Source organism: Colias croceus, chromosome 10, assembly GCF_905220415.1.
Source record: "Colias croceus chromosome 10, ilColCroc2.1".
Lineage (NCBI taxonomy): Eukaryota > Metazoa > Arthropoda > Insecta > Lepidoptera > Pieridae > Colias > Colias croceus.
In genome coordinates this window covers 4,910,336-4,938,074 of record NC_059546.1, presented here as the reverse complement: position 1 = coordinate 4,938,074, position 27,739 = coordinate 4,910,336, and the positions used below count along the sequence as shown (strand labels likewise).

The 27,739-nt window shown below is 38.3% G+C and overlaps 1 protein-coding gene across 4 annotated transcripts in view; it reads right to left on the bottom strand.

The window, feature by feature from the left end:
• Positions 1-27,739, bottom strand: part of LOC123695021 (sex determination protein fruitless) — a 71,779-nt gene that overhangs the window by 6,735 nt on the left and 37,305 nt on the right. For 2 of the 4 annotated variants that reach the window (XM_045640701.1, XM_045640704.1), the window contains 6 exons: positions 11,376-11,527; positions 9,872-10,009; positions 9,514-9,615; positions 5,700-5,912; positions 3,725-3,901; positions 2,354-2,468 (listed from right to left, as the gene is read on the bottom strand). In XM_045640701.1, coding sequence (XP_045496657.1) covers positions 2,354-2,468; positions 3,725-3,901; positions 5,700-5,912; positions 9,514-9,615; positions 9,872-10,009; positions 11,376-11,527 — 897 coding nt within the window. The other 2 variants (XM_045640702.1, XM_045640703.1) reach the window with 2 other exon arrangements.

The following is a 27,739-nucleotide window of genomic DNA, read 5'->3' as shown; positions in this document are numbered from 1 at the left end:
TAACAAAGTTGTGGAAAATCATTATTTCTTAATTAATGTTTTTTCCTCTCGATAGATTCATGCAGAAATGAACCAATGATACTGAAGAAATGGTGTTTCGTTAATCCAATTTGTGATTGTAAGTATGTAATATTAATTGCTGTCACCAAGCTTGAATATATACTGCAGTCTTTAAGATATAGATCTGCTATTAAAACATAGAAAAGCATGGAAAAAAGGATGAAAATGAAAAGAAAAGAGATATAAATAAAGAGATATATTTGCAACGAACACACAGTAACGATAGACTTACATACAAACTAATTGTAACTCGTAATTAAAGTAATGATAATAAATTAATATTAAGAGGTATACCTGAATACAAGGCAAAATCAGTCTTGGACACAACCGATACTAGTGTCCTTTTTAAAATTACTACAAGGAACAAGAAGAGATCATTATGTTAAGATCGTAATATCCTTAACAGGGGGTCAGATTTCATTTGTTCATTGGAGAGCATTAACTTAAGAGAAATATCTCCTTGAGAGCAGTACATGGTTTTAAAATAGATAATAAAATCGTAAAGTTAAATTTTGAATAAAATATAAATGATATCCAATCCCCTTTTACACGTTAAGTTTGTACTGTAAGTATTATCACATACAATAATTAATACTAAATACATAATTAACATTGGTTTAGAAACTTTGGAATTCAAGGAATTTATCACTTTATTTTGTTTAAGAATGATAGAGCGTGATACCAACTTCATTAGTATAAAAGCATAAAGATTAGTCACGTTAATCCACCTATGTACAAAATGTTAGTCTGCCATTTGTGGCGATACACATACCGTAGAATTAGAAGCATTATTTAGAAATTTAGAAAAACGAACTTTAGCTGAAACAAACCACACCTTACATCTAATTATTACATAAATTTAAGGCCGATTATAAGCTCACGTCATGATAATCCAAACAAAAAAATATTAGTATGTAAAAACATCTGCTTGAGGACCAAAAGTTATTTATAACTTTGATATTTACAATAAATGCATCACTTTTAAATATTACATAATCCATTTACATTAAAACTAGGATCAACTTTTGAAAATTTGATTAAAAAAACGGAATATCCTAAATACGGTTACGGGAAAATAGATTCATTTCCTTACCTAACGTCTAGCACTTGGTCTGTATGTTGGAGACATTATTTAAACCTAAAACAGAACAATGTTTCATCCGTAGATGTCTTTTCAGATTATCAGCTCGCGTTAATATAATGGGACATAGAGGGCACTTGTGTTGTTCAGGGTTGTGAGATTTCAAATGTTTCTTTATGTTAGTGACAAGTTTACCGCATATTTTACACGACATTGGCATATTATATGATTTATGGTTCAATGACATTTTGAATGATTTAACAATATTTTCTATATTTGGCATGTTGTGGGCTAAATGTTCCGGGAGTATATTGTTTTCATCGCCATAGTATTCACCTGCAATATACGTTAGATTTGACTGCTGCATAGTAACTGTATAGCATGCTAGCGATCACTGCAAACCCTATTTTTTTCAATTCGAAATCTACAAGGCACTCCAAACACGACAAAATCTCACTAGTTTCGTATATCCTATTTTACATGCAAATTTTTTGTTAAACGCTTCAAAATATGTTGTACCTCATGAATAAGTAATGTTTAATTTTTATGTGTAATTGTAAAACGACCTATGTCCCTCCGGGGGCGCCAAATCATATACGTTAAAAATCACCTTACACCAATTTCTTCATAAATAAAAGAAGCGTATAAAGAAATGAAATAAAAAAAGCATCTAAATGTAACATGGTTAGTGCAAATTAGAACAGAATCAAAAGCAACGGTAGATCATGCAAAGGTAAGGCAACATGCGATTACAAATGTTTAGGAACTTCGTATGTGGATGAATGAATATCCTAATCATTTGTAAATATTACAAAACAACGCAAATAATTGCAAAAAAAAAGCTTTGAGATCGTTTCGTAATGCGATAAAAATATTCCGTTTTAAGTTCAAAACTCGGAATGTCGTTATTACTGTACATTATTGATTACAAATGAGACAGTTTTGCTGTAATGAAGCGATAAAGCAATAAACTTGTACTGGAATATACGTTATAACGGAGCGATCTCAATCCAAAACATGGCGGTAATATTCTACGTTTTATTGCCGACCACCAAACGAGCTCGTTTACTCGACGTTTCGAGTGCTTTATTTTCGCGGAAAACACGCAATTATTTAAATCATTACAATTTTGGAGATTCATTAATCTTAAAAAAAAAATGGTATTTAAGAAACGAATGCATCTAGTGGTCGCGGAAAAGGCAAATCACTCACCATCAATGGTGTCTGTCTGGTCGGGGTGCGGCTGTATGATCTGTTCCGTCTCGTTGCAGTCGTTGCTCATGGGGTGCTGGGTCAGCATGGAGGCCATCTCGTTCACTCCCATCGTCTGGAAGTTTCCAAGCCCGCGTGTTTATATCGGTTCGATTCAGTTTTTGAGGAACATATACAGATAAATCTTAAAATGTTATCGGTATGACAGATACACTGTAATAATAATTAGCTGTGAAATATCACACCGTTTCATATCGATTTAAAACGTTTATTATATTCTGTACAAATGATACAAAATGGGAACAATGATCGTATGAAGTCTAGCCTCAAATAGTTCCAATTACAACCAAAAAACGATCATCAATTGTAACATAGAAGAGTCGGTATCGAAGAAATTTAATCATGTCAATAGATATCGCCTATTTCTTAGCTGAACTTTTTTGAGACTGTTCTCAATCTTCACAATATTTGTGTGTCTTACTTTTTAATGATACGTAGTTTACCATTTCCAACTAATAGATATGAATTATTCATCGATTGAAAAATCGAATCTACGCTAAATATTTCACATTATTTTAGTAAGTTTTGTATTAAAGAAAGTTATGAAAGAAAGAGTTTTTATTTTTACTTTACAGAAATTTAATTAAAAAAACGACGCGGTTACCGGGCTAAAGGACCGTGTAATTAGTTTTAATTGTTTTTTTTTAACACTTAGCTGTCATCATCAAGGCTCTAATCGATACAGTGAAACAACAAGCAGATTGAAAAGGATGGACGGCATTTTAAGAGCTTTTACTAAATAAAGTAAAGCTGATAAAGATTATGTTAAGTTAAGTCTAACAAGGGTAAATTGCATTTTTATTGTGTCCATATAATGATGATAACAATGCAAACGTGATTAAAGCTAATTATACTTACCACTTACCTTACATTCAGGACCCTAAGGATTTAACAGATAATGGGCATATTAGTGCAAATCGGGTATGTGAAATAGCCGCACTAGAATAAAACTCTATGATAACGACGATTGGTACAGATACGTAAGTGATGATGATAGGGACACATTACACTATTATTCTATGGTGTGTGTATAAAGTGATGATGAAATGTAACATCTTAATCTTAATATATATAAATCTCGTGTCACAATGTTTGTCCTCAATGGACTCCTAAACCACTTAACCGATTATAATAAAATTCGAAAACCATGTGCAGTTTGATCCAACTTGAGAGATAGGATAGTTTAAATCTCAAATCGTTTTAGAGAAAGCGGGCGAAGCCGCGGGCGGTAAGTTAGTATTATATTATTTTATGACAATAATAATGACACACGACGCGGACGTATAGATGTAGTTGGTCGCGTATAGTTACCGGCAGGTGCGTCTGGTCGTAGGGCGGCGCGTGGTGGGGCGCGTGGTGGTGGTACTCCGGCTCCTGCTTCACGAGCGGCGCGTGCGCGGGCGAGCGGGAGCGCCGCGCGTGCGCCGGCGGCGGCGTCGACGGCTCCGACCCGGACCCCGTCGAGTTCTTGCCGCTCTTCACCTGGCCCTGTACGATTTGTTACATGTGTTATACACCGCCTTGTGTTAGATTGTCGGCATGGATACCTGCGAGCAGGAAACAGAGGAACCATTGCCGTTTTTCACCTGGCCTTATACGATTTGTTACATATGTTACACACAGTTTTGTGTTAGATTGTCGGCATGGATACCTGCGAGCAGGAAACAGAGCAACCATTGCCGCTCTTCCATTGGCCTTGTACGATTTGTTACATGTGTTATACACAGTTTTGTGTTAGATTGTCGTCATGGATACCTGCGAGCAGGAAACAGAGGAACCATTGCCGCTTTACATGTGGCCCGGTATGATATTGTACGAGTTAAGCAGTTTGTGTAGCATTGTGGGCTGTGTGGATGGCTCCGAGCCCGAGCCCGGCGAGCCGAGATGTGATACACGGATAAGTGCAAAGTTGGCTCGGTGGTGAAGACCTCAGTGGTGGTTCTGTACCAGGCGAGGCAAAAAATATTTTTTTCAATTTATCTGCACATGTGGATAACATTACCACTGCTCGAAACGGTGAAGGAAAACATCGTGAGGAAACCGACATATCGACATGTGACATCTGCCAACCCGCACTTGGTCTGGGTGGTGAATTATGGTCTGTACCCACATAGAAGGCTCGTATACCATGTGCAGTGGGAACGTATTTGGACTGATGATAGTATGTATATGGGTTTATTTCATATGTAAGATTGAATTTTTTTTGTGTGGTGACTCCGATGTTAGAAAGATGGGCTACGTACGTCGAACATCCTAACGCAGATGCGTGGGTTTGTTCTGGTAGTGACATGAGCAATTTGCTCCATTAAATAAAAACAGATTTGAATGGAGCCTTTCTCGCTCTTAACTCTGTCCTATACAATATTGTACGCGTTTGGTAGTTTGTAAAAGATTGTGGGCGGCGAGGACGGTTCCTAGCCAAATCGTGGAGCCCATGCGCGTGAAACATAGCAATAGATTATATTATGCAAGGACTCGGATTCAAACAGGATTACAATTTTATGTTTTCAACCTACCTAGTGCATAAGTATCTACCTACAAATGATTTATACTGCGTATTGACCTATAACCTAAAGATAAATAAAATTTTGCTTTAGAACATTATAGGAATTTATTGTTAAGAAAAATTCTAAGTATTACCTAACTAAAAATAAAAAAAATATGACGTCCAACTTATTATTTTGTCAATTTATAATAAATTTTTATATCCAATATAAATTCGATAATTTATGCAAACTTATTTAAACCTTCAAATATGTTTTAAAGCATATAAGAGATCATAAATAAACATAAATCTAATAACCTAGCGCTCTGCTTTCTTTCCGCTCCAGTTCTTTTACAATGTAACTTCACATGTTTAACGCGTTGAAGATTTTAAGTGCTTGAAATGAACCTAAATTAAAAAATAGCAAGATTTGTAAGAATGTAAAGGAAATATCATTAGTTATCTTTGAACTGATAGCATGTGTACGAAATAATGAGAAAAAATAACTATCGAAAAAAGGAAAATTACAGCGCATTCAGATTAATACAAAACATTATAATGGTAAGTATAATAAATTCCAAGAGGGCTACAAGTTCTATTCTACACTTACACATTTCTATGTCTGTTGTACTTTTTCTAGCTACACTGTAATGCATTATGGTTTGAAATGAAAATAGCTGTAATGTACTGTCTGCGCAGTACGGAGAATTTAATAGATTTTTCAGAAGTTTTTGGTGATTTCTGTTTCTACTACACTACACTACATGATTTATAAAAGACAATCACAAAAAATTCACATACTTCATACGGACGATAAGACAGATCGATGTCCTCCCGTGGCACCGTCGAGTTCTTCCTGCGCCTCTTCTCCGGCGGCACGTGGGGCGCGGGCGGCTGCGGCGCGGCCAGCGGTGTGAGCGGCGGCCCCGCTGCGTGCGCCACCGGCGGCGTGGCGAAGTCCCCGCGCGACGAGAGATTCTCCGCGCTCACTGATGGCGTTGAGCGCTCCTCCGCCTGGCATCAGAAAGAAGTTAACTTCCTTGCCCATAGGGGGCACGTGTCGTGTTTGACATGTCTAGACAACGCGGACGGGATTACATTTTTTTGGCAATTATGATATCAGTTTAAGTAACATAAATAAGGAATTATAACGAAATGATCTAATTTATGCCGCTATAAAAATACTGTTGATTAAATCTAATTATGTGTATTATTTTCAATAAGTTTGATGTAAACTTCTAATTCATACTGATTGTTTTAACGTTATGTTTGATACCTATCTACTGACTACCTACTATATTACGCTATTTTTTTATCATCTATTATCTATTGAGGAAATAAGCTTAATTATATTTTTTTCAAGAATGATAGATTATACTAATAACTTGAGCACGTTACGAAAGTATTATCGATGTCAATATGTAAGTTTAGCGATTTAACCTTTAGATATGTATGTAATAAAAAGGGAAAGTAGGTCATATGTCGATTAAAACAAAATAGAAATTTATAGTCATTTATCGAGATTATCATCAGATAGTGTCAAGGGCCTACTTACAGTGAAATACTTTATACAAATCCTAGTTAAGTTTGTCGGAAACAAGATGAGCTACAAGAAATAATATAGAAATATTCGCCAGAATACGGTAATATGTATGATGCTTCGAGCCATGCTAACGGCACTAATGCAGCTTGCGCCTGCGGCGTCACGAAATCTATATACGATTTTCTTTACACTGTAAAGCTGGTACTGCATCGTCGACCGCTCGTTTAATATACATAACGGATTTTAAATACTACACTTGATTTAAAACGGCAATAAATAACTTCATTAATATATTATTATTAACTTTAATGGCTGTACAAAATTATTACTCAGCGAATCGATTTTTACGTGATGAATTTCGAATTTAACATATAGTGCTTCCGCTTTGAAGATCAAGAGTTCCTAAAATACAAATCGAGTATTGACACTTCTTAAAAGATGCCTGAATTAATTCAGATTTAAATAATTCAGATTCATTAATTTTTATAATATACAAATTCAAGTTTTTTTTAAACATTTAATATCGTAATCTTAGATGTGATGTCTCGCTTCGTTGTATAATTAAGTTTATCAAGGGCAGACAAATAAATTGGTTCTGAAGGTCCGGTTGGTGCAATCTTTAAATACCTAACCAGTAATAGGTACGAATAGTTAATTTATTCTAATAAAAAACATCTAATTTTTTAACGAATTTTTGCATCAAGAATCTCGGTAGGTAATATGTATTTATAATGAAGTGCAATATGTATAAAAAATACGTTTTTATGGAACTGCCTACCTAGGAGGTAAGATTCGTGAATGATGCAGTGAGAGCTAACATTTAATAAGAAAAAAAAATGATTAATATTTTATGAAAGTATCAAATTGAGTGTCGCAGAATCTATCTGGGGGCACGGTAGTGCCCCCGCCAAGACGAGCCAAGCGAACAAGCGAAGCGCACGGGCACTACCTACCTTTTCTCGAAGCGCTTCGACGTTTTTTTGAACCCTCATAACTTGGGTTTGGATTATGCTAGATCAACAAAATTTTCGGGATATATTGCCAATAGCGGACTTATTGAAAATATTAAGTTTTAATTACATTAGCTTTTATACTTCAGATTTTATTTATATCTAAAAAACGCTAATTTCGTCACTGACTCACTGATGATCATCAAAATTCTTAAGGTATTTCCTAATGTCCTAGAAAGCTTAAATTTTGTATGTAAGCTAGTATTAGTACACAAACAACAAAAAAATTATAAAACTTGTAACTTTCATCCCCCAACCCCTTAAACTAGGGGATGGGAGTTTGTATGAGACCTGTAATTTTAAATTAAATTTTGATGACGCTAGAGGTCTAATCTAATAATCTAAAACTTGGTTCCCTAGATATATAATATATATGTATAGGTACTCCTTGTTAAAAAAAAAAAAAAAATTAATCGACATATAAAATTTTGTTACAAACAACTTACAAAAAGAAATGAAATCCCACCAAAAACATTTTCATGTAAAATGTTGCCAAGACGAGCCCATATGACTTGCACTGTCAAAAAGTTATCAGATCTCATGTAGAGCCAAGCTTCTAACACTACACGCCCTAACAAGGCCTAACTTCACAAACTCTACAACTTAGTCAAAATATGTGGCTTGGCCGTTCGTTACTACAAGAACTATTGTATAACACAAAAGTAATGAACAGTGAATTAATTTTTCACCTTACGCCGATGTGAATGTAGCGAAATGGCCAAGCCACATATTTTGACTAAGGTGTAGAGTTTGTGAAGTTAGGCCTTGTTAGGGCGTGTAGTGTTAGAAGCTTGGCTCTACATGAGATCTGATAACTTTTTGACAGTGCAAGTCATATGGGCTCGTCTTGGCAACATTTTACATGAAAATGTTTTTGGTGGGATTCAGTATTCACGTGACAGTTGCTTAAGTGAACCGGTTTGAAAACGCGTCCATTTGTAGTAAAAATGCACGTTTTTTCTTTAAAACTACTACCTACTACGTTTATTCTGTTTCAAGTTAGATAAAGTACTTATTTAGAATATAAAAAATAAGCATCCACCGTAGATTTTATGTCTAATTGTACTTATAATTGATAACATTAAAATAAACTTTTGCTTCCTATATGTATCTGAAATACTTCAAATACCTACCTAACATCTAGATAAAATTTTATTGATATTGATCAAATGACCAAAACTGTTATAAGAATACCAGTTTTTTACAATAACTGTATATACCTAGTGCATTTATAAAAACAATAAATAAAACCTATACGATATTGGCATTCATCAATTTGTTTTAACAAAATAATAATTTGCACATAGAAACTGAATAAAATGGACACGTTGACAATTTAAATGTTTAACTACAAACTGTATCATCGAGCAATAAATTCGAATATAAAGGGTCATTGTGCTCTCACCAAAACTTCAAGGCCGGTATTCATACCTACAATCTACGCAAGTGTGCCAGACTCGTCTGTCTGGCACGCACTATTCTGCCGATTGTTTGTACACTTATCGACAGTATTTCTAACAACACATATTGCAGAAATATATTACTAAAATTTTTCAAAATTGATGATATTATTATCTCCAAAAAAATCTCGTGTAAACAAAATGTACTACTTATTTATTATTTCAAAACATTTTTTTTCATAATGACGTACTAGAAGAACAAATTGAAATAGGAATTAAAATAATGATAATTAATTAATTTTTGATACAATCGCTAATCGCGTATTGTATCACTTAGCAATATTAATGCAATATTGTTAAAAATACAAACGTAACTGGAATTCTGATCTGAATAAATTTTAGTAAAAAATTGCTAAACAACTTCTGTAGACGACATTACTATACTTGATGAGTATCATACACAAACTATTTTTTACAACCTCGATCTATTCACCAATACATAGAAAAGTTAACATTGATAGTAATAATTTAAAATTTAATGTATGATTTTAGATTTTTTGTATTACTGATCATAGTAAAAATAAAAAGTATTAAAAAAATCTGAACAACTGAGTGATTAAATATTTTAGAAAAGCACATTTAAAACAAGTAAAGAAACTTACCTTAGGATTTAATGTATTATTTTCTGTTAAACCTCTAACTTGTAAGCTTTCTGCAGTCTTTAGGAACATTGGTAGCATATTTTGGCCAACATTAACCTCCCCCTAAAACAGTCATACAATAATTAAATCAAAAATATAAAATATCATCATTCAGAACAGCTAAAGAGAACACACAGGTTCTACAAAATTTTACTTTAAAATAACAGTAACAAGAAGAAGGTATGTAAAGACATTTTTTGTACATACATAATAAAAATAAGCAAATTTCAAGTTTTTTACTTATGTCATTATGTGTCATTATTATAAGCAAAATAAAGAAATCTTTAACAATAAAAGTAGAATACCATCAATCAATTACCTTGTACATAAAGTCCAATAATGATTTCATCTCTGAGAATCGCACATCTTTTAGGAATATTATAGGATGTGGATGTGAATTTTGTAGGAATATACTTTCAAAATATGGGGAACATGCTGAGAGTATTGTCTGGTGTGCCTAAAATATTAAAATTTCATAATTATACCCATTTTACTACAAATTTAATATTAAAGTATAGGTATAAAAATTATCATTCCTTCTATAGTCCTACTATCTGAAACAACAAATTCTTTTTACATATTAGAAGAGACAATTATTGTCAACTCACCAAAAATAAAAATGTTCTTTAACTTAATACAAGCATTAATATACCATTAAATAAAACAATATTCATAATGTTAAAAAATATTCATGACAGGTAACCTTCAGGCAAAAAATGCATTACAATTTGAAGGTCTTTTTAGTTAAGACTATTACATAGACATTGTCTCTAAATTCTGATTTCATAGATGTATTCATATTATAATTAGGTAATGTCTAGTTTTTACTTTGTATTCATGTTTGAAGGTTTCTTAAATTTAATATCATACAACTAATTGTGTTGCTAGTTTAATATGATTTGCCTTTATTATTGAGAATAATTACATTTTCTATGTTGAAAGAATGAAGATCAATATATTAAAAGTAATAGATTCATTTCATGTGTTATTTAACTGCATTATGATATCCAATTAGTAGAATACAGTGAATTGCCATTCATTTTAAAATATTTCACATCAATTTATATGTTTAGACCCTAAAAGCTGCCAAATGTGTGCCATAAAAAATTAGAAAGTAAAAAAACATGCAAGTCTTTTGCAGACTACTACCAAAACTATTCACTGACGACCTACAAACTATATTGCATTTTATTAGCATAAACTTTCATACTTGCCAAATTTACCTTAAAATTTAAGATTGTCTTTGCACAATATATTAAATATTAATCTATAAATCATCATTAATGTTCGCATTCGAAACATTTTAAACATTGTATATATAGAAACATGAATTAATTCTACTATAGTCATTGTATCCAAAATTTTGTAAGAATAACCTTGGGAAATTAGCAAATATTTAAATATCTATAACGTAGTCTGCCTTGACTTGATGGCTAAGATGTAACATATCATATTTATGTTTTCAATTACAATCTTGTTATTAAAATAAGGGATCTAAAAAAAATATAATAAAACATAAAAAATTAATAATTGTAAAATCTAAATGAAATTATTATTATTATCAAATATACGATCAAAGAGAAGTATGAGAACTTTTAAATAACATTGTGATGTTATTTACATTAATCAATGTTTGTTTACTATTGTATGCAATTTGTTATGACATAATTGTAAACAGATCAACTTAATGATAATAGAATTAATTCATAAATCAAGATATTAATATCCTTATTGTAAGGGTAAATATAATAGTTTTATGTTATTTTTATTAACAGAAAAACAGAAATACTAGCAATTTCAATGACAAAAAATTCCCACTTTACCTTGACTGTCTCCCCATCGCAGGCAAGTGTAACATCACATAGTGCTTCTCGCTGTAAAAGGCTTGCAAGCACATCAGTCAGATTGGTTGGGTGATTGTTCCAGCGCAAACAAAATTGCTGGTCCATTGTTGGTGCTAGTGTCAGTGACCGTGCTGCAAAATTTTACACATATTACTCCCTCTGACACACTATCACTTTACTGTTTAAAACCGAATTCGCAAAATTGCGAGAAGGAAGTGGCGCTAAATACCTTGATAGAACTCGCATCAGCAACGTACGCAACCACGTCTAAGTAATTAGACACGTGCGTAGGTTATCAAATTTGCACTATAGTCATTATGTACAAAAATTGGCGGCCATAGGGCCTAGATAGTAGAGCGAGAGATAAGTGACATCAGCGGCTCGAATTAATAGGGGCCGCGGGCAGCGAACTTACTGTACTCCACATTGACAGTTAGACCGCCGAGCGCCGACACATATCTACTTGTTGCATGCACCAACCGAGACCCATACATTATGTAATTTAGCTTCAGAATGCTAGCAGCGGGGCCAGCGACCCTACAGGACGCGAAAACCTCTAGCTGTCTATAAAACAAGTTTAGGAAAGTAGTACCGCTGGCCAAAAAAATCGCAACATGCTGACACCGTTATAATCGCCAAGCTGGATGTGCCAGTTGTTAAATCTGTATGTGGTTTCAGGAATTTCACGACGCACCATTATTTATAATATCACTGATCACTCCGCGTGCCTGAAAATTGATAACCGAAGGACGAACGGGACTCTAAACGCGTAGTTGTGTCAACTTTTGACTATTCGTAGCGCCATTTGCCGATCCCGTATCTCAGAATCTTAAAATTATCAATCAACAACTATGTTTTCTATTACACACAGCTATTGCACTAACACGAAACGAAAACAACTGCAAAACACACAAAGTCAATATTTCCTAACTCACCATTTGCAAAAATTTTGCCATCACAAACGCCACCCGACCCCTACCTTGCACTGTCTTTTTGACCACACACACATCTCGATTTCCGTGTTCACTCACGGCACCTCACGGCCTTCGGAATATCTTTCACATCATAATCGGCCACTATTCGCAACGCGAACTTCATACGTTTCTAAGCGACGCGGTAAATTTAAAATTTGCAAACACAAATATATATTTTTAGCTGTGAACATAAGTGAACACAATCTTTTTTATTTTATAAATAATGAGATACATAAACAATAAATAAATTGTGCCCTAATTTAAGGTCAATAGAATCATATTTGACACGTTTTATGAAATTATTTCGGGCATAGATACAGAATTATTGAGGTTATGTGTGAGCAAGCGCGCAACAATACATTTGATAACAAGAAACAAAATATAAAAAGTAAATATATATTTCATTTTTAAACCATTTATTCTAAATATTTGACACTTACTGAATTATTGTATTATTTTAAAAACGAAAAAATCACGAAGATTAATATTAACAACATTGGCCTTGACATTTTTGTTAGGTATCACAGAATTTGCACATCTTCTTTCCCGGTTTCAGCGCCATCTTTTGATGCATTGATGAGATACGTATGAGATGGCTATCTGTTGCCACATATTTCATATAGATGGCGCCCTTTGTATGATTTAGCTTTGGAACTTTGGTATATTATAAATAGGTAGGTGGGTATGCTAGGTACATAATATACCATATTATATGATTATTTTTTTCATAGATTAAGGGCAATGACCCCTAAAGTTAAAGTTTTTATAGGTTATGTTATCTTATGATTCAACAAAATACATAAGTTGGTTAATGTACCTTTTGATGAAAAAATACGAATTAGTTAATTTATAACAGTTCTGCATTTAGGTACCTACCTAGAATTTACAGTAATTATTTCATAGTTATGTAAATTAAAAATATTTTTTGAAAGTTTGAAATCTTTTCGTCATGGGTGTCATTTTCAAGGAGTTGGAGTCGCTATTAATCAATATGAGGTCAAATCTAAAATCCAAAATGGCGCCGACGACAATTTGACATCATTTCGTCACGGGTGTCATTTTCATGGTTTTTGGGGTAGCTATTAACCAATATGAGGTCAAAACTAAAATCCAAGATGGCGCCGACAAAAATTTTATATATTTTCTTCATGGGTGTCATTTTTATGGTTATTGGGGTAACTATTAACGAATATGACGTCAAAACTAAAATCCAAGATGGCGCCGACAAAAATTTTATATATATTTTCTTCATGGATGTCATTTTCATGGTTATTGGGGTAGCTATTAACCAATATGAGGTCAAAACTAAAATCCAAGATGGCGCCGACGAAAATTTTACATATTTTCGTCATGGGTGTCATTTTCATGGTTATTGGGGTATCTATTAACCAATATGAGGTCAAAACTAAAATCCAAGATGGCGCCGACGAAAATTTTACATCTTTTCGACACTGGTGTCATTTTCATGGTTTTTGGGGTAGCTATTAACCAACATGAGGTCAAAACTAAAATCGAAGATGGTGTCGACGAAACTTTACATCTTTTCGGCATGGGTGTCATTTTCAAAGTTTTTGAGACAGCTATTACCGCTATTCCGCTCACCATAAGCCATATGGCTTAACTGCACGCTCATTTTTTATTTGTTTTAAAGTGAAACGCATCAAATATGCCTTCGTGTGTGTTACGATATTGCACAAATAATACAAATAATACGGAAAAGTGCAAAGGAATAACTTTCAGCGGTAAGTACCTAACTAGATAATTATTTTTAAAACTTAGTTAGAGCAAAAAAATGGCGCACAGATTTTGTTCGTGGTGTCTCCTCCATACGTAGTAATATTATCTTAATGATATGCACGGGCACTGCACCAATTATTATTTTTCAAAACGTATTTTTATTATGTACATAAGTATACGGAGAAATACTAATTACTTACCAATATTCTTTTAGCTTTACTGCTTATAAAAGGCTTATAACATAAGTAGGTACCTAAGTAATAAAATTATTTAATATTTTATTTTCATTGGAAATCGGGAAGCTAGGTATTTTAAAAACGAATTTGGTATTGAATTGTAATTTGTAGATTAGTGATCTCATAATCACTAGGAGCAATGAACTAGGTAATAAATCAACTCATGCCGCCTTCTCGTCCTTAATGAAGCTACAGATCACACTACAGATCTTGCCGACATATTCAATTTATTATTAATTTCAATTATTATCTACTTACGTACCTACCTACAACAAATATAGTGTTCTTTATATATATTTAAAATCAAAATACTAATTAAGGTAGACGAAAAAAATATGTATACCACGCACTTAGGTAATACCAGTAATACGTAAGATGTAGGTAGGACCTATCTACCTAAATTGTTAAAAGATTAGCTAGGTATATTAATTTCCAATTCAATTTATTAAAGAGTTCCTGCCAACATGCCCGAGACTTGAGATCAAGTACGGATATGGTACGGATCAAGATGTAAGAGTCTGTTAATGTACGCCTACAGAGCGAAACACATTGAAATATCTGTCATTCAATCGTCTCGGAGTGCGTAGGTACTATGAATTACAAACTAATATTGTGTGATACATGTGATAGTAATAAATTCAAATAACAAATACCTACCTACTACCTAATTACGATACAAATAGCTAGATAATGTATCCGTTTTGTTGATAAGCCTCAATTTGAATGATTTACCTAGCGATGTGTGTGAGTGCAATAAGTTTATTATGTGGATGATGAGAGTGGTCTGTCGTGTCACTCGGTAATGTAATGCAGTGCAAATGAGTCAATCTCCACGGGGTCGGGTCGCCACACACTGCTATTAGGAAATCGATTCGTTCTCAACCCCATCGACATCTAGCCTCAGCGCTTTCGATTGTCCCCGTAATGGGGAATGTTCATTTAATCAATTATTAAATTCCCTTTGTGGTTGAAACACCTAATTCGGATATATGAATAGATTCAAACGTTATATTATACGCCTCATATGCATACAATTTCGCTAAATTTGAGGTTATTTGCATGCATTTGTAGCCATTGCATCACGACACCTTCAATAATGACGTGAGAGGAAAGTCGTCCACTGACGCACTTAGTTTTCCAATCTAAACAATAGAAATTCAACGGGTGCTCGGCCCGCGGGACACTGATCTATCTCTATGTAAATTATGCTGGAAATAATAGCGACTTGTGTTTATCACGACTCCATGGCACGTGGTATTCCGGCGACGGATTGACGACATTATGCAGAAACGAAATCCAATCATAAATTCTAATGATAAAAAGTCGTCAACCTTGTTCGATATAGGACAAATACACTGAGATTGGTATAAGATCTACCTACTCATTTAAAAAATATTTTATATCTAATCGAAATAGGCCACCATAGGTATGCTAAACTATTTCTAACCCGCGAAAAAATGTATGTCAAGATCTAAAAATACTATCTCAATGTTTAAAAAGAGCGCTCTGAACCTAGGAGAACGAAAGAATCTGTCGTACCAAAATAGCATTTAGAACTTTATAAGATCATATTTATATACTTAAGATTCATAAAAAGGCCCGTAATTAGCATGAATCTGATGGATTTTTGTTAAATTTTTATACATCTTAATATCTAGTCAATAGTTTAATAAATATAAAATTTATTACTTACCGTTTTTATGTCGTACAACAATTGAAACTTTCGCAAGAGCGACGCAGGCGTAACATAATAAATACATGATGTAAAATATGTGTATCTGTTTCCATTTCTTCATTCTTCAAACGTCTTGAATTTGGATGTAAAATTAATGTGAATAGTACAATAAGAGTTAAATATTGCGCACAGCAAGTGTAGAAGTGGTTCAAGTTTTGAATATCCTTCATTGATAATCTATTTTTCCTTTTTTTTACAGTTGAAAATGATGGAAAAAAAAAGAAATATAAGTAGTTATGTTTAATTATGTCAAAGGATGTAATTAAAAAAAAGTTTAATGATAAGTAATATAAAAAAAAACATATAGGTATTATATTATATACTATACAATATACATGGTGTAATCGTTAAGTGTGCACAAGCGATTATTCCGTAACTATTGCAGATATCAAAAAACTTTAAACTAATATTGAAAGTACTATACTTAATGAGTAAAATGACAATAATAACTTTTTAAAAATAACACGAGAAATATCCAAAAATGTTACATGAAACGCTCCCATACATTTAGTATAAAATATGACTATTCCAAACATTTAATATGAAAGGCTTTGCTTTTTATTTGATTTTGTGCTTTAATTACTTCGCAAATTTTGAAGAAAGTTCATTGAGAAACTGTAAATAGAGCTCTATATGGAATACAATGGTATCTATTCCAAAACGAGGATGTCATTTCGAACATTTGCTTTGAATATAAAATGTATGGGAAATAAAAAGTATGAGAGCGTTTCATGTAACATTTTTGGATATTTCTCATTTTATTTTTAAAAAGTTATTATTGTCATTTTACTCATTAGGTATAGTACTTTCAATATCAGTTTAAAGTTTTTTGATATCTGTAGGTAATAGTTACGGAATAAACGCCTGCCCACACTTAACTGACTAAAAACATTTAAAATGAGTTATGATATTTAATTTAATTTTTTTCCCAAATTTCTGATGATGATTTAAATTCATAAGTATAATAAAAAAAAATGTCAGTGTTTCATTGTAGGTAGTGTTCTTATGTATATAATATACTTGTTGAACGGACAATTCGCAATGCAGCCTTCGAAAGTAACCTGAAAAATAAACAATTAAAGTATTAATATTCATGATATACCTATTATATTAATGAGAACGTACGTGTATTATGTTAAAACCTGAATTAATATAGCAGTAGGTAGCATACGATGCGAATATTTTGTAGTTTATCTAAGTTTTTTTTTATCAAAGCACTGATTTAAGGTATGTACTTATCTATAAAAAAAAAAGAAACAAAAATACCGGTCGGTTAAAAAAGGTCCCGACTTCACAAAGAAAAAAGTATAATATATAATGTGAATAGTTAATTGAATAATAAAAACATTTTAGTTAATCTTAAATTTTTGTACCGAAATTTGTCTCGGTCACATGAAATAGAAATAAGTTGTGTTTTAAGCTCCTTTCAAACTCAAACTCAAACATTCATTTATTCAATTAGACTACTATTTAGTAGCACTTTCGAATCGTCATTACATAATTATTTTAACATTTACCACCGATTCGGAAAGCAGTGATCTATGGAGAAGAATCGGCAAGAAACTCCATAGTTGCTCTTTTAAAATCATGTAAATATTACAATATATGAAACTTATGTCTAACTACATAATATGCCAATGAACTGTCTTGTGGTTTTTACGCGACAACCCTCCATGGGTTTTTATCGTCCATATATTCCTGAGTACTGTAGTACGCTCTCTGAACTAATACATTTTTTATATAAGTTTTAAATTTAGAACTACTAAACTCTTTAATATTGTGAGGAATTCTATTGTAAAAGCGTATACCTTGACCCATAAATGAATTTTTAACTTTAGCTAATCGGAAAAATGGCATTTCAATTCTATTCCTGTTCCTTGTGCCATAATCGTGTCTATCTCCTACTCTTGTGTGTAAGTCGGAGCTTTTGTGTACATGCAAAATATTATTAAATATATACTGTGATGGTACAGTAAGGATACCAGTATTCTTAAAATGATCTCTTAGTGAATCCCGAGCACGTAAATTATATATAGAGCGAATGGCTCTTTTCTGTAAGATAAATATAGTTTCTATATCTGCAGCCCTGCCCCACAGTAGAATTCCATAGGACATAATGCTATGAAAGTAGCTGAAATAAACCAGTCTAGCCGTATCTTCATCGGTGAGTTGCCTTATTTTTCGGACTGCATATGCAGCTGAACTGAGCTTACCTGCAGCGGTGTTGACATGGGCTCCCCACTGTAGTTTCTCGTCCAATGTTAACCCTAGAAATACAGTAGACTCAGTAGGATGCAATACCTCCCCGTTCAAGGTAATATCTCTGTTCAACTTTTTTACGTTAGGAAGTAGAAATTCAACACAAGTGGTTTTTTTGGCATTTAATAATAAATTATTGGCATTAAACCATTCAGATATGTGTAAAAGAGCACTGTTCACTTCGTCAACATTTGGGTCATGCCTATCCACATTAAAAATTAATGAGGTATCATCTGCAAACAGAACTATTTCACACCTATCCTGCAAATAATAGGGAAGATCATTGATATATACCAAGAACAAGAAGGGACCTAAAATTGACCCCTGTGGAACACCAATGTTAATTGACGCACCGCTAGAACGTTCTCCATTAACAACTACAGTCTGTATCCTATCATGCAGGTATGACGCTATGAGGTTCTGTGCTTTTCCTTTAATTCCATAGTGATTAAGTTTACGTAACAAAGTACAATGTTCAACGCAGTCAAATGCCTTGGAGAGGTCACAAAAAATCCCCAGAGCATTTTTTGAGTTTTCCCATGCTTTATATATATGTGTTAGAAGTGCAACCCCAGCATCTGTGGTTGAGCGCCCCTTTGTGAAACCAAACTGTTTGGTGTGCAGTAAATCATTAGATGCAAAATGACTACTCAGTTGGTTTAATATTAACTTCTCGAATACCTTACTTAATGTTGGTAAAATAGAGATAGGTCTATAATTGTTACAGTCTTCTTGATCGCCCTTCTTAAATAGAGGTATAACTTTACTAAGCTTTAGTAAATTAGGAAATGTACCATAGTCACAACACTTATTAAATATAAAAGCTAAATTTTTCGCAATATTTTCTATGATATTATTAACTAAATTTACGGACATTCCCCAAAGATCACAAGTATTTTTTAGATTAAGCGTCTTAAAGGCAGTAACAATATCACTAGCAGTTACGTGTCGTAATTCAAATAATGTACTGCACCCCGCAACATGGTCCCTCAAAAAGGTTTCTGCAAGTGCTGAAGACGAATTTAAACTATTAGTAATAGTAACAGGGACACTACTGAAGAATTCTTCAAAAGCAAGAGCAACATCAGCACTTTTGTCAATAACCCTGTCATTATTTACAAGTTTTATAGTATTACTTGATTTGCTTTTACCCATTTCACCATTAATAATAGACCAAACTGTTTTAACTTTATTATCCGATTCGCGTATTTTATCTCTGATATACAATCGCTTCGCAGTAAAACAAACAATTTTAAAAGTTTTTGAGTAATTTCTAACATAACTAAGAAAAGATGGGTCTTTATTATATTGCTTCATACCATATAACTCATAAAGAACGATCCTACACCTATGTATGCTAGGTGTCGCCCATTTACTAAATGGTAAATCCTTGGTAATATTTAAAGATTTAACTTTAAATATTTTTTCAAATTCATTATGAACTAAATTGAAAAGATTTTTAAACATTTCACAAGGATTATTATTACAGGATTGATCATTCAGTACGGGCAGGTTTTTATTAATATTATCTCTAAATTTATTAATGCCTTTTTTACTTATAGGCCTAACATTAATTCTTTTAAATTCAGGTAAGCAATCCCATTCAAAAACTACTTTCTGGCCACAGTGATCCGAAGTGAGTGTATTGAGAATATTTTTCTCTAAACAGAAGCAGTCGCAGTATATATTATCAATACAGGTTGCAGAAGTAGGTGTAATTCGTGTGGGTTCATTAAAAAGTTTATACAGATTAAATGACTGAAACAAATTAACAATTTGTGTAGCCGTTTGTGTTTGTAAAAGTATATCAATATTAAAATCACCACATACTATAACTTTTTTTTTACTCCTACTTAAACGCTTTAATATTTCTTCCATGACTGTCTCAAACATATTATAGTCACTGGAAGGGGGTCTATAAACGCAAACAATAATGTATCGCTCCAGTTCAACACAGGACAGTTCAATGGTCCGTTCTACAGAAAGACTAACAATGTCAGTTCGTTCTTTACATTTTACACTATTGTGTACAAAAATAAGAGAACCTCCATGAATAGCATATGTCCTGAAGTATATACTTTTTAATGTATAATTATCAATATTTATTACCAACTGACATTGTTTAAGCCAATGTTCTGTTACACAAAAAACCTTAATTCTATTATGATTTAAAAATAATTCTATTTCTAATAATTTGCTAGCCAAGCCTTGAATGTTTTGATGTACAATAGAAAAAGTCTGCTTAGCTGTTGTCTTATATACTAGTTTAAATCTAGCTTAGGGCTAGATTTTCTGTCAACACAAGGTTGGTGTATATAATTATTATTACTACTACATAAAATTATAGTAGATCCAGGGTCTGATAACAAACATGTACCAGACTGGTTAATATTATATGCTATTAACATAGCATGTTCTTGCTTATATCTAGATGGCAGATACACTGTATTCTTTGTCAAAGTAAAAGATTTAATACACAAATTAATGTCAAAGTAAAGAAATGCATCACGATGATGATTTGTTACATTATACAATTTTAAATTCATATTATGAATTAATCTATTTTGTTCTTGTGTCAAACCAGGTAGGTACGGCAATGTACACAACATAAATTTACATTTAGTCTGACTACTAATTTCCAACATTTTTTGAAATCCTACATCAATATCCTTATTTTTTATATTTAAACTATCTCCATATAGTATAATTACAATATTATTCTTATTAAAGCTAAAATGATCAAGTGATTTGATTATATAATTAAATGAACTGTTAGGAGTGCAAATATTAGTGACTTTAAGCCCTAAATTGTTGAGCATAGCGCCAAAACCCTGACCAATACTATCTGACAACACAATAATTTCCTGCTCGGAAAGGTGTTTAGTTTTACTAGTTGAAATTGTTGTCACGGGTTTAACACTATGTATGTCTGTGCAGTCAAGCTTATGGGGCGACGTTTGCTCATTGTCACTTTTTGAACACTGACATACATATTTATTGGTCAGCGACTCAAAGCGATCCATATTTTCATTACTCAACTTAATTAAGTCATCTGCCTGTTGTATATGCTCGTTTATTTGCATTTGGGCAGCAGAATACTTCTGGTTGACATCATTTAACATTTGACTTAAAGAGTCTATCTTCTCCTTTAATTCATTTGTTTCTACATCATACAAGATTTTATAATATTCTAGATCCCTATGATATTTGTCTAACTCTTGAACCAGATTTTTATTGACTTTCTCTAATTGAACTACATTTTTAAAAGAACTCTTTCTAACAATTGATTGGGTACGCTTGATAAACTTACTTAATCTAAGGTATTTTTTCAACTTCTTATGTGAATATCTTACCTAATACCTTATCTTAGTTACCGCATATTTCGGTTTCGGTCATCAAAAGGAGAATTCAGAATTGTTTTAAATTTATGAGTAGGTATCTAGTAGAATTACATTTTAATTATTTGATGACAATAAGTACCTAAACAATTAGAAGATAGACTTAATTACTTAGATCTTAGGTAATAACCATTATTCTTTTACATTAGATATAGGCATATCAATTTTCAATGTTGTACTTGTAACAGTTTTTTAATTAGTTAATCTTATCCCTCCCAGGTTCATTCGGGTTGACCCAATACGGGTCGGGTGGTAAAATAATAGTGGCTACTGATAGGGTGAAAATATTTTCGTGATCGCATTTTTCCCCCTTTTTTTTTTTTTTTTTTTTTTTTTAAGTGGGGAAATCTTGCATAGATACCCACGGCGTCCGGGGAAAGGGCCGCGGGTTATGTCGGATTCCTACCGACCAAAACCCCACTGTGTTCCGTCAAGCCACATAAACGACGGGGCCACGGGTATAGGTAGAATTCTTCCGTGACCCCATCAGCAGCTGCCCGTCTCCAGGCCGACACAAACTATGAGCCCGCCAGCTCTTACCTCATAGGGCGGCGTGAACGGAGCACGTCTCACGCCGCCTCATCTCACCGGACGATGGACTAAATCCCCGCTCCATCGCCCGGCGCCCCTCGTTAGGGAGGCTGGTTGCGGCCGCGTAAATCAGCCGCAGCGCGACGACGACGCCCAATAGGACGTCGGCGCCGGATCGGGTCTGCGTGAGGATCCCTCTCGCGAACCCGCTCCGCCTCCTCTTTCCGCGAGATCACGTCCTCGGAGAACGTGATCACCGCGCGCCAGGATCTGTCGCTACCCACCATTGCGCGAACAATGGAGGGCAGAGAGAGATCCGACCCGACGACCGCGACCAAGCGAGCTCGAGGCTCGACCCACGCGGGGCACACGGCAAGAGTATGATCTGCCGTGTCCTCCGGGCAGGCGCACCAGTGGCAAGCCATGCTGGGCTCCCTCCTCGCGACTTTACACAGGTACCGCCCGAAGCAACCGTGCCCGGATAGCACCTGTGTAAGGCGGAAGGTTATGGCCCCATGCCGCCTGTCGCACCACTCTTGCAGAACCGGTCGAATCGCTGCAACCGTACGCTCTCCAGCGCTGGGCTCTTCAAGCCGGCGTTCCCACTCCCGGAACCGCCGGTCGATAGCCTCAGCCCTCCACTGCTCGACCTCCTCGTAGGATGGGGTGACTCCAAGCGACTTAGACGTTGAGACGCGGCGATACACGTCCGCAAGCATCTCGGCGTCCAGTTCCCACGGGGGCGTCCCGGCCATCACGCACGCTGCCTCAAATGACACCGTGCGATACGCCCTCACTACTCTAAGCGCCATGACCCGCTGCGGTCTCCGCAGGAATGGCCTATTACGGGCGCTTAGAGCGTCCGCCCAGATGGGGGCCCCATAGAGGGCCATGGAGCGGATAACGCCTGTATACAAACGGCGGCACCCACTCCTAGCACCCCTAAGGTTCGGGAGCAGACTTCCCAGTGCCCCAGCCACCCCTACAAGACGGGGGGCGAGGCGACGGAAGTGCTCCACGAACTTCCATCGGCTGTCCAGCACAATGCCTAGATACCGCATCGTGGATCCGACCTTGATGGGCACTCCGCTCACCTGGATCTCCGATCCAGCGCTGTGTAGCCTTCGACGGCCGGGAAAGAAGATGGCCTCCGACTTCTCCAACGCTACCTCCAGACCCAGACGCCGAATGCGACACACCACATCCGCCACCCCCGCTGCAGCCAGGAGAGCCGCCTCACTATACGTTGCCCCGCGCGCGGTCACCAGGGTATCGTCCGCGTAACAGGTTACGCCGACACCTGGGAGATTTGTGGCGCGCAGGACCCAGTCGTATCCAATGTTCCACAGGAGGGGTCCGAGGACTGAACCCTGTGGAACACCGCACGACACCCTCCTCTCGCTCCACCCATCCTGAGTAGGATACGCCACAACCCTGTCCGAAAGATATGATCGCAGTAGGCGCATCATATATTCCGGAACGCGGTGAAAGTGGAGAGCATCTAGAATCCTGTCCCACGGCAAGGTGTTGAAGGCATTGGCGATATCCAAGGACACCGCCAGAACAACCTCGCCGCTCTCAGTTGCGCTCTCCACGGTCGCCCTCACACGCGATATGGCATCGAGCGTAGACCTACCTCGGCGAAAGCCAAATTGATTGCTGCTGAGGTCTGGACCTATTCCCTCCAAATGGTTGACGAGGCGAGCTGCGAAAACGCGCTCAAAAAGCTTGCTCACCTCGTCAAGCAACACAATAGGCCTGTAAGCAGTGGGTGAGTTCTGCGGGCGCCCATCCTTCCTCAGCAGGACCAAATTCCCGGTCTTCCACCTCCGGGGAAATTGGCCCTGCCGAAGGCAGGCTGAAAATAGCCGCTCTATACGGGGTCCGAGAGCCTCCATCGCCAGCACCCAAGCCCGACCAGGGATTCCGTCAGGGCCAGGAGCGGTGTTCTTCTCCTTAAGTCGACCCACCGCTGTCTCTACTTCATCTCGGGTAACAACCGGAACGGATATACCCGCAGGCTCCTCCTGTTCTTCTGGCGTCGCCGTCCTTGTCGAAGGCGAATTTCTTCCCCTTTCTGGGAACAGGGTTGCCACTATCTGCTCCAGCAGGCGCGGCTCGAGGGACTGAGACAGGGGAGGGGCCCACGGACGAAGCTTCTGCCTTACCCGCTTGTACGGCCGTCCCCACGGTTCTCGATTTAGGCCCTCGAGCATCTCATCCCAGGCCCGGTCCTTGGCGCTGCCGATTGCCTCCTGTAGATCGGTCACGCACTGCCTATAAGCGGCATATAGGCGCGTTTCCTCCCCCTCATCGCGCAATCTCCGGCGCCGGTGTCTAGTGTACGCCCGCCTCGCAGCCACGCACGAAGTGCGCAGCTGGGCGATTTCGGCAGACCACCAGTACATCCGTCGTCTGTGCGGAGTTGAGCGGGCTCTGGGCATCGACGCATCGCATACCTGAATCATCGCGTTTGTCAGCCATGCTGCTTCATCCTCAACCGAACCGTCCTGTGGCACAGGTAACCACGACTGCACTATGGCAGCCTCAATCAAGAGATCCCTGTCAAGGCTCCGAAGTGCCCAGCGTAGACGCCTGTCAGTCGCGGAAGACCGGCTAGAGGCTGTCGAGGGTGCAGTGATGCTGAAGCGGATGTAGCGATGGTCCGACAGCGTCTCCACATCGGTAATAACCCTCCAATCCTCAATTCGCCGTGCAAGGGGGGGACTTGCAAACGTGACGTCAACAATGGAACCACCCCCTTGCCTCACGCACGTTAATTCGGACCCACGATTAAGAACCGAGAGATCGGCTGCAACCGCCCAGTCCTGTAGCACCGCTCCCCGCGCATTCCTCACCGAAGACCCCCATGCCATTGATTTGGCATTGAAATCTCCGGCCAGGAGTATAGGCTGGGGACGGGCGAGTTCAATCAGTTCCCCCAGCTCTTCCAGAAACTGCTCGAACTCGTCCAGTCCGCGATTGGGAGAGAAGTATACTCCGACCACCGTGTATCCTCTGATCGAAGCCGAGACGCACCCTCGCCGCCGGGCAACTCGTTCCATAATCACACCCCCCTGCGCCACCAACGTCACCAAGCCATCCACGTCTCCCGCCCAGTTATCCCGGAGAGGCACCGAGTATGGCTCAGCTACCACTGCCACATCTATCATCCACTCCGCCAGACTCTGCAGCAGCAGATCCTGAGCTCTAGCGCAGTGGTTGATGTTTGCTTGAAGAAAGCGGAGGGCCATCGCTACGTCTCCATTCCTTCTTCCACCACGGGCACCTCAGATGGCGCAGGGCGTGAGTGCGATGCGATGACAAGGCCATCGCGCCTCTTGCCTCTCTTCGCTTTAGGGGCCTTGCAAGCCGGGCCCCCAAGCCGATGTCCCGCAGGCAGCTTTGCATCGGCGCAGAGAACACAGTGAGCGGCAGACGCAGAGCACCCTGCAGCCTTGTGCCCATCTTCGCCACATCTATAACAGACGTTGCTTCGGTCTGTGGGTGACGAGCACATGACCCTTACATGTCCCACCTCCAGGCACCGGAAGCAGCGTTGCGGCTTCACTGCGCCAAGCGAGACCCCCGCGGAGACCCATCCGACAAGGATGCGCCCAACCTGCGCCACTTTTTTCGCAGCGGCAACTGGGCAACTCACCCAAGCCGTGGTGGAGCCTCTAGAGCCCACACGCAGACCACTGCACTTAACCTGGTCCACAGGGCACTCACCCACCCGGGAGACTGCAGCTGCAACTTCCTCGGCAGCTACCGAATCATCAAGACCGGTGACCCGCAAATCCGCGCACTTTACCGGTCTGGATACCTTGATAGTATCCTCGTCCCACACCTCCCGCAGTTTGTCAGCAAGGGCGTCCGCCTCCTTAGCACTTGTAGTGCCTGGAATTTCTAAAATTCTGGCCCCAGTGGCGGCACGCTTAAAGCGCAGGGCGCTGACACCGATCGCCGCGAGGTCGATCTTTTGTCGAGACCCAGTCATTACAGAGGCGTATGTGACTCCGCGCTTCTCCGCATCCGGCTGCAGGGTTATGACCACAGCCGAGGACGAGGGAGAGCGGAGTTTAGGAGCCCTTTTTCGTGCTTTAGCCTCCGCCTTGCTTTTCTTCTTCTTCTTCTTCCTCTCCACCAGAGTCCACCCTTGCTTAGGCGGTTGCTGCTGGGGAGCGGAAGACGTAGATGAGGCAACCCTTTCGGGACGCCGCTCCGCCTTCTTTCCTCCTTTTCCTGGATTGGCCTTTGGGGCCAGACCGGTACCCACAGGCTGTGCAACAGCCCGCGTTTCGCCCTGGTTTTTATTCGCAGCCTTGGCCCTCTTAGTAGCCTTTGAAGGCGGGAGTTGAGGGAAGTCCTCGGTTAGCACTTGGCTAACCGCCATCCCCCCAGTCCTATCATCCGCCGCCAGTGGCGGCCTCACGCGCCTTTCTGGAGGTAGGCGTTCCTCCAGCACATCCAGCCGGGCGTTAACCATTTCTCCAACCTGCCGCATGATGTTCGCGGTCAGTTCGGAGTCCGTCTGCTGCTGCTGCGCATGTTGTGCGCCCTCAAGCGCGGCTTTCATCTCCGCCATCTCCTTGCGGAGGGCTGCAATCTCCCCTTGCAGCCGAGTGTTGTCGGCCTGGAGCCGCCGTGTGTCTTCGGAGGCGGTGCGCTGCACAAGTAGTGCTACCGCCTCTTGGATCGCCTCCGACGCATCCTTTAGGGTCCGTTTCGACGTCCCCTTCAGGTTTGAGGATTTAGCCTCTATGACCGCAAGATTCTCCTCAATGCGGCGCCGGAGGGCTACGGTTGATTCGTCGTCGTCGTCGGTCCGCCCGCCGCCGGCTTCTGTGTCCGCAGCCTGAGAGCTTCTCGAGACCTGGGTCTCTCGCTCAGTCTCGAACTCGGGCTTGCCGCCTACGAGCACAAGAGCTCTCCTTGCGGCAACCATTTCCGCAAGAGCCTTCCTTGCAGAGGTCGCAGGTGTGCGCGATGTTGACGAGCGTCCCTTGCCCCTCTTAGCACTCTTCTTGGCCGTGCGCGTTCGTCCCTCTGTGGAGGAGCCCGAGCAGCTCGCTCCAGAAGACCGTTTGCGCTTCGCCCACAATCGGTCCTCTTCGTATGACTGGACCGTCATGAGGCTGTCTGCAGACGTTGCCGCAGACATTCCACTAGGTCCAGCCTTCCTTCCCCTTGTTCTCACACGCTCCATTTGAGCGCGCGTCCCTACCCCAAAATCCGTATCGCTTTGCAAATCGCTATTTTCCATTGTCCGTTTGCCAAGGTCGTCGATTGGTCCAGTAGCTTTTGGCACCGAGGAGGCCTGGGAACCCACCTCCTCAGTGTCTTTGCGCAAGTTTTTGCCCCCCCCAGAATACGTGGGGCAGCCTGAGTTAGACTCAGGGAGGGATTCTCCACTTTTGGTGGTACCCTCCTGGGGTAGTTTCTTTTTAGAACTTGCCTCCATCATCTCCTC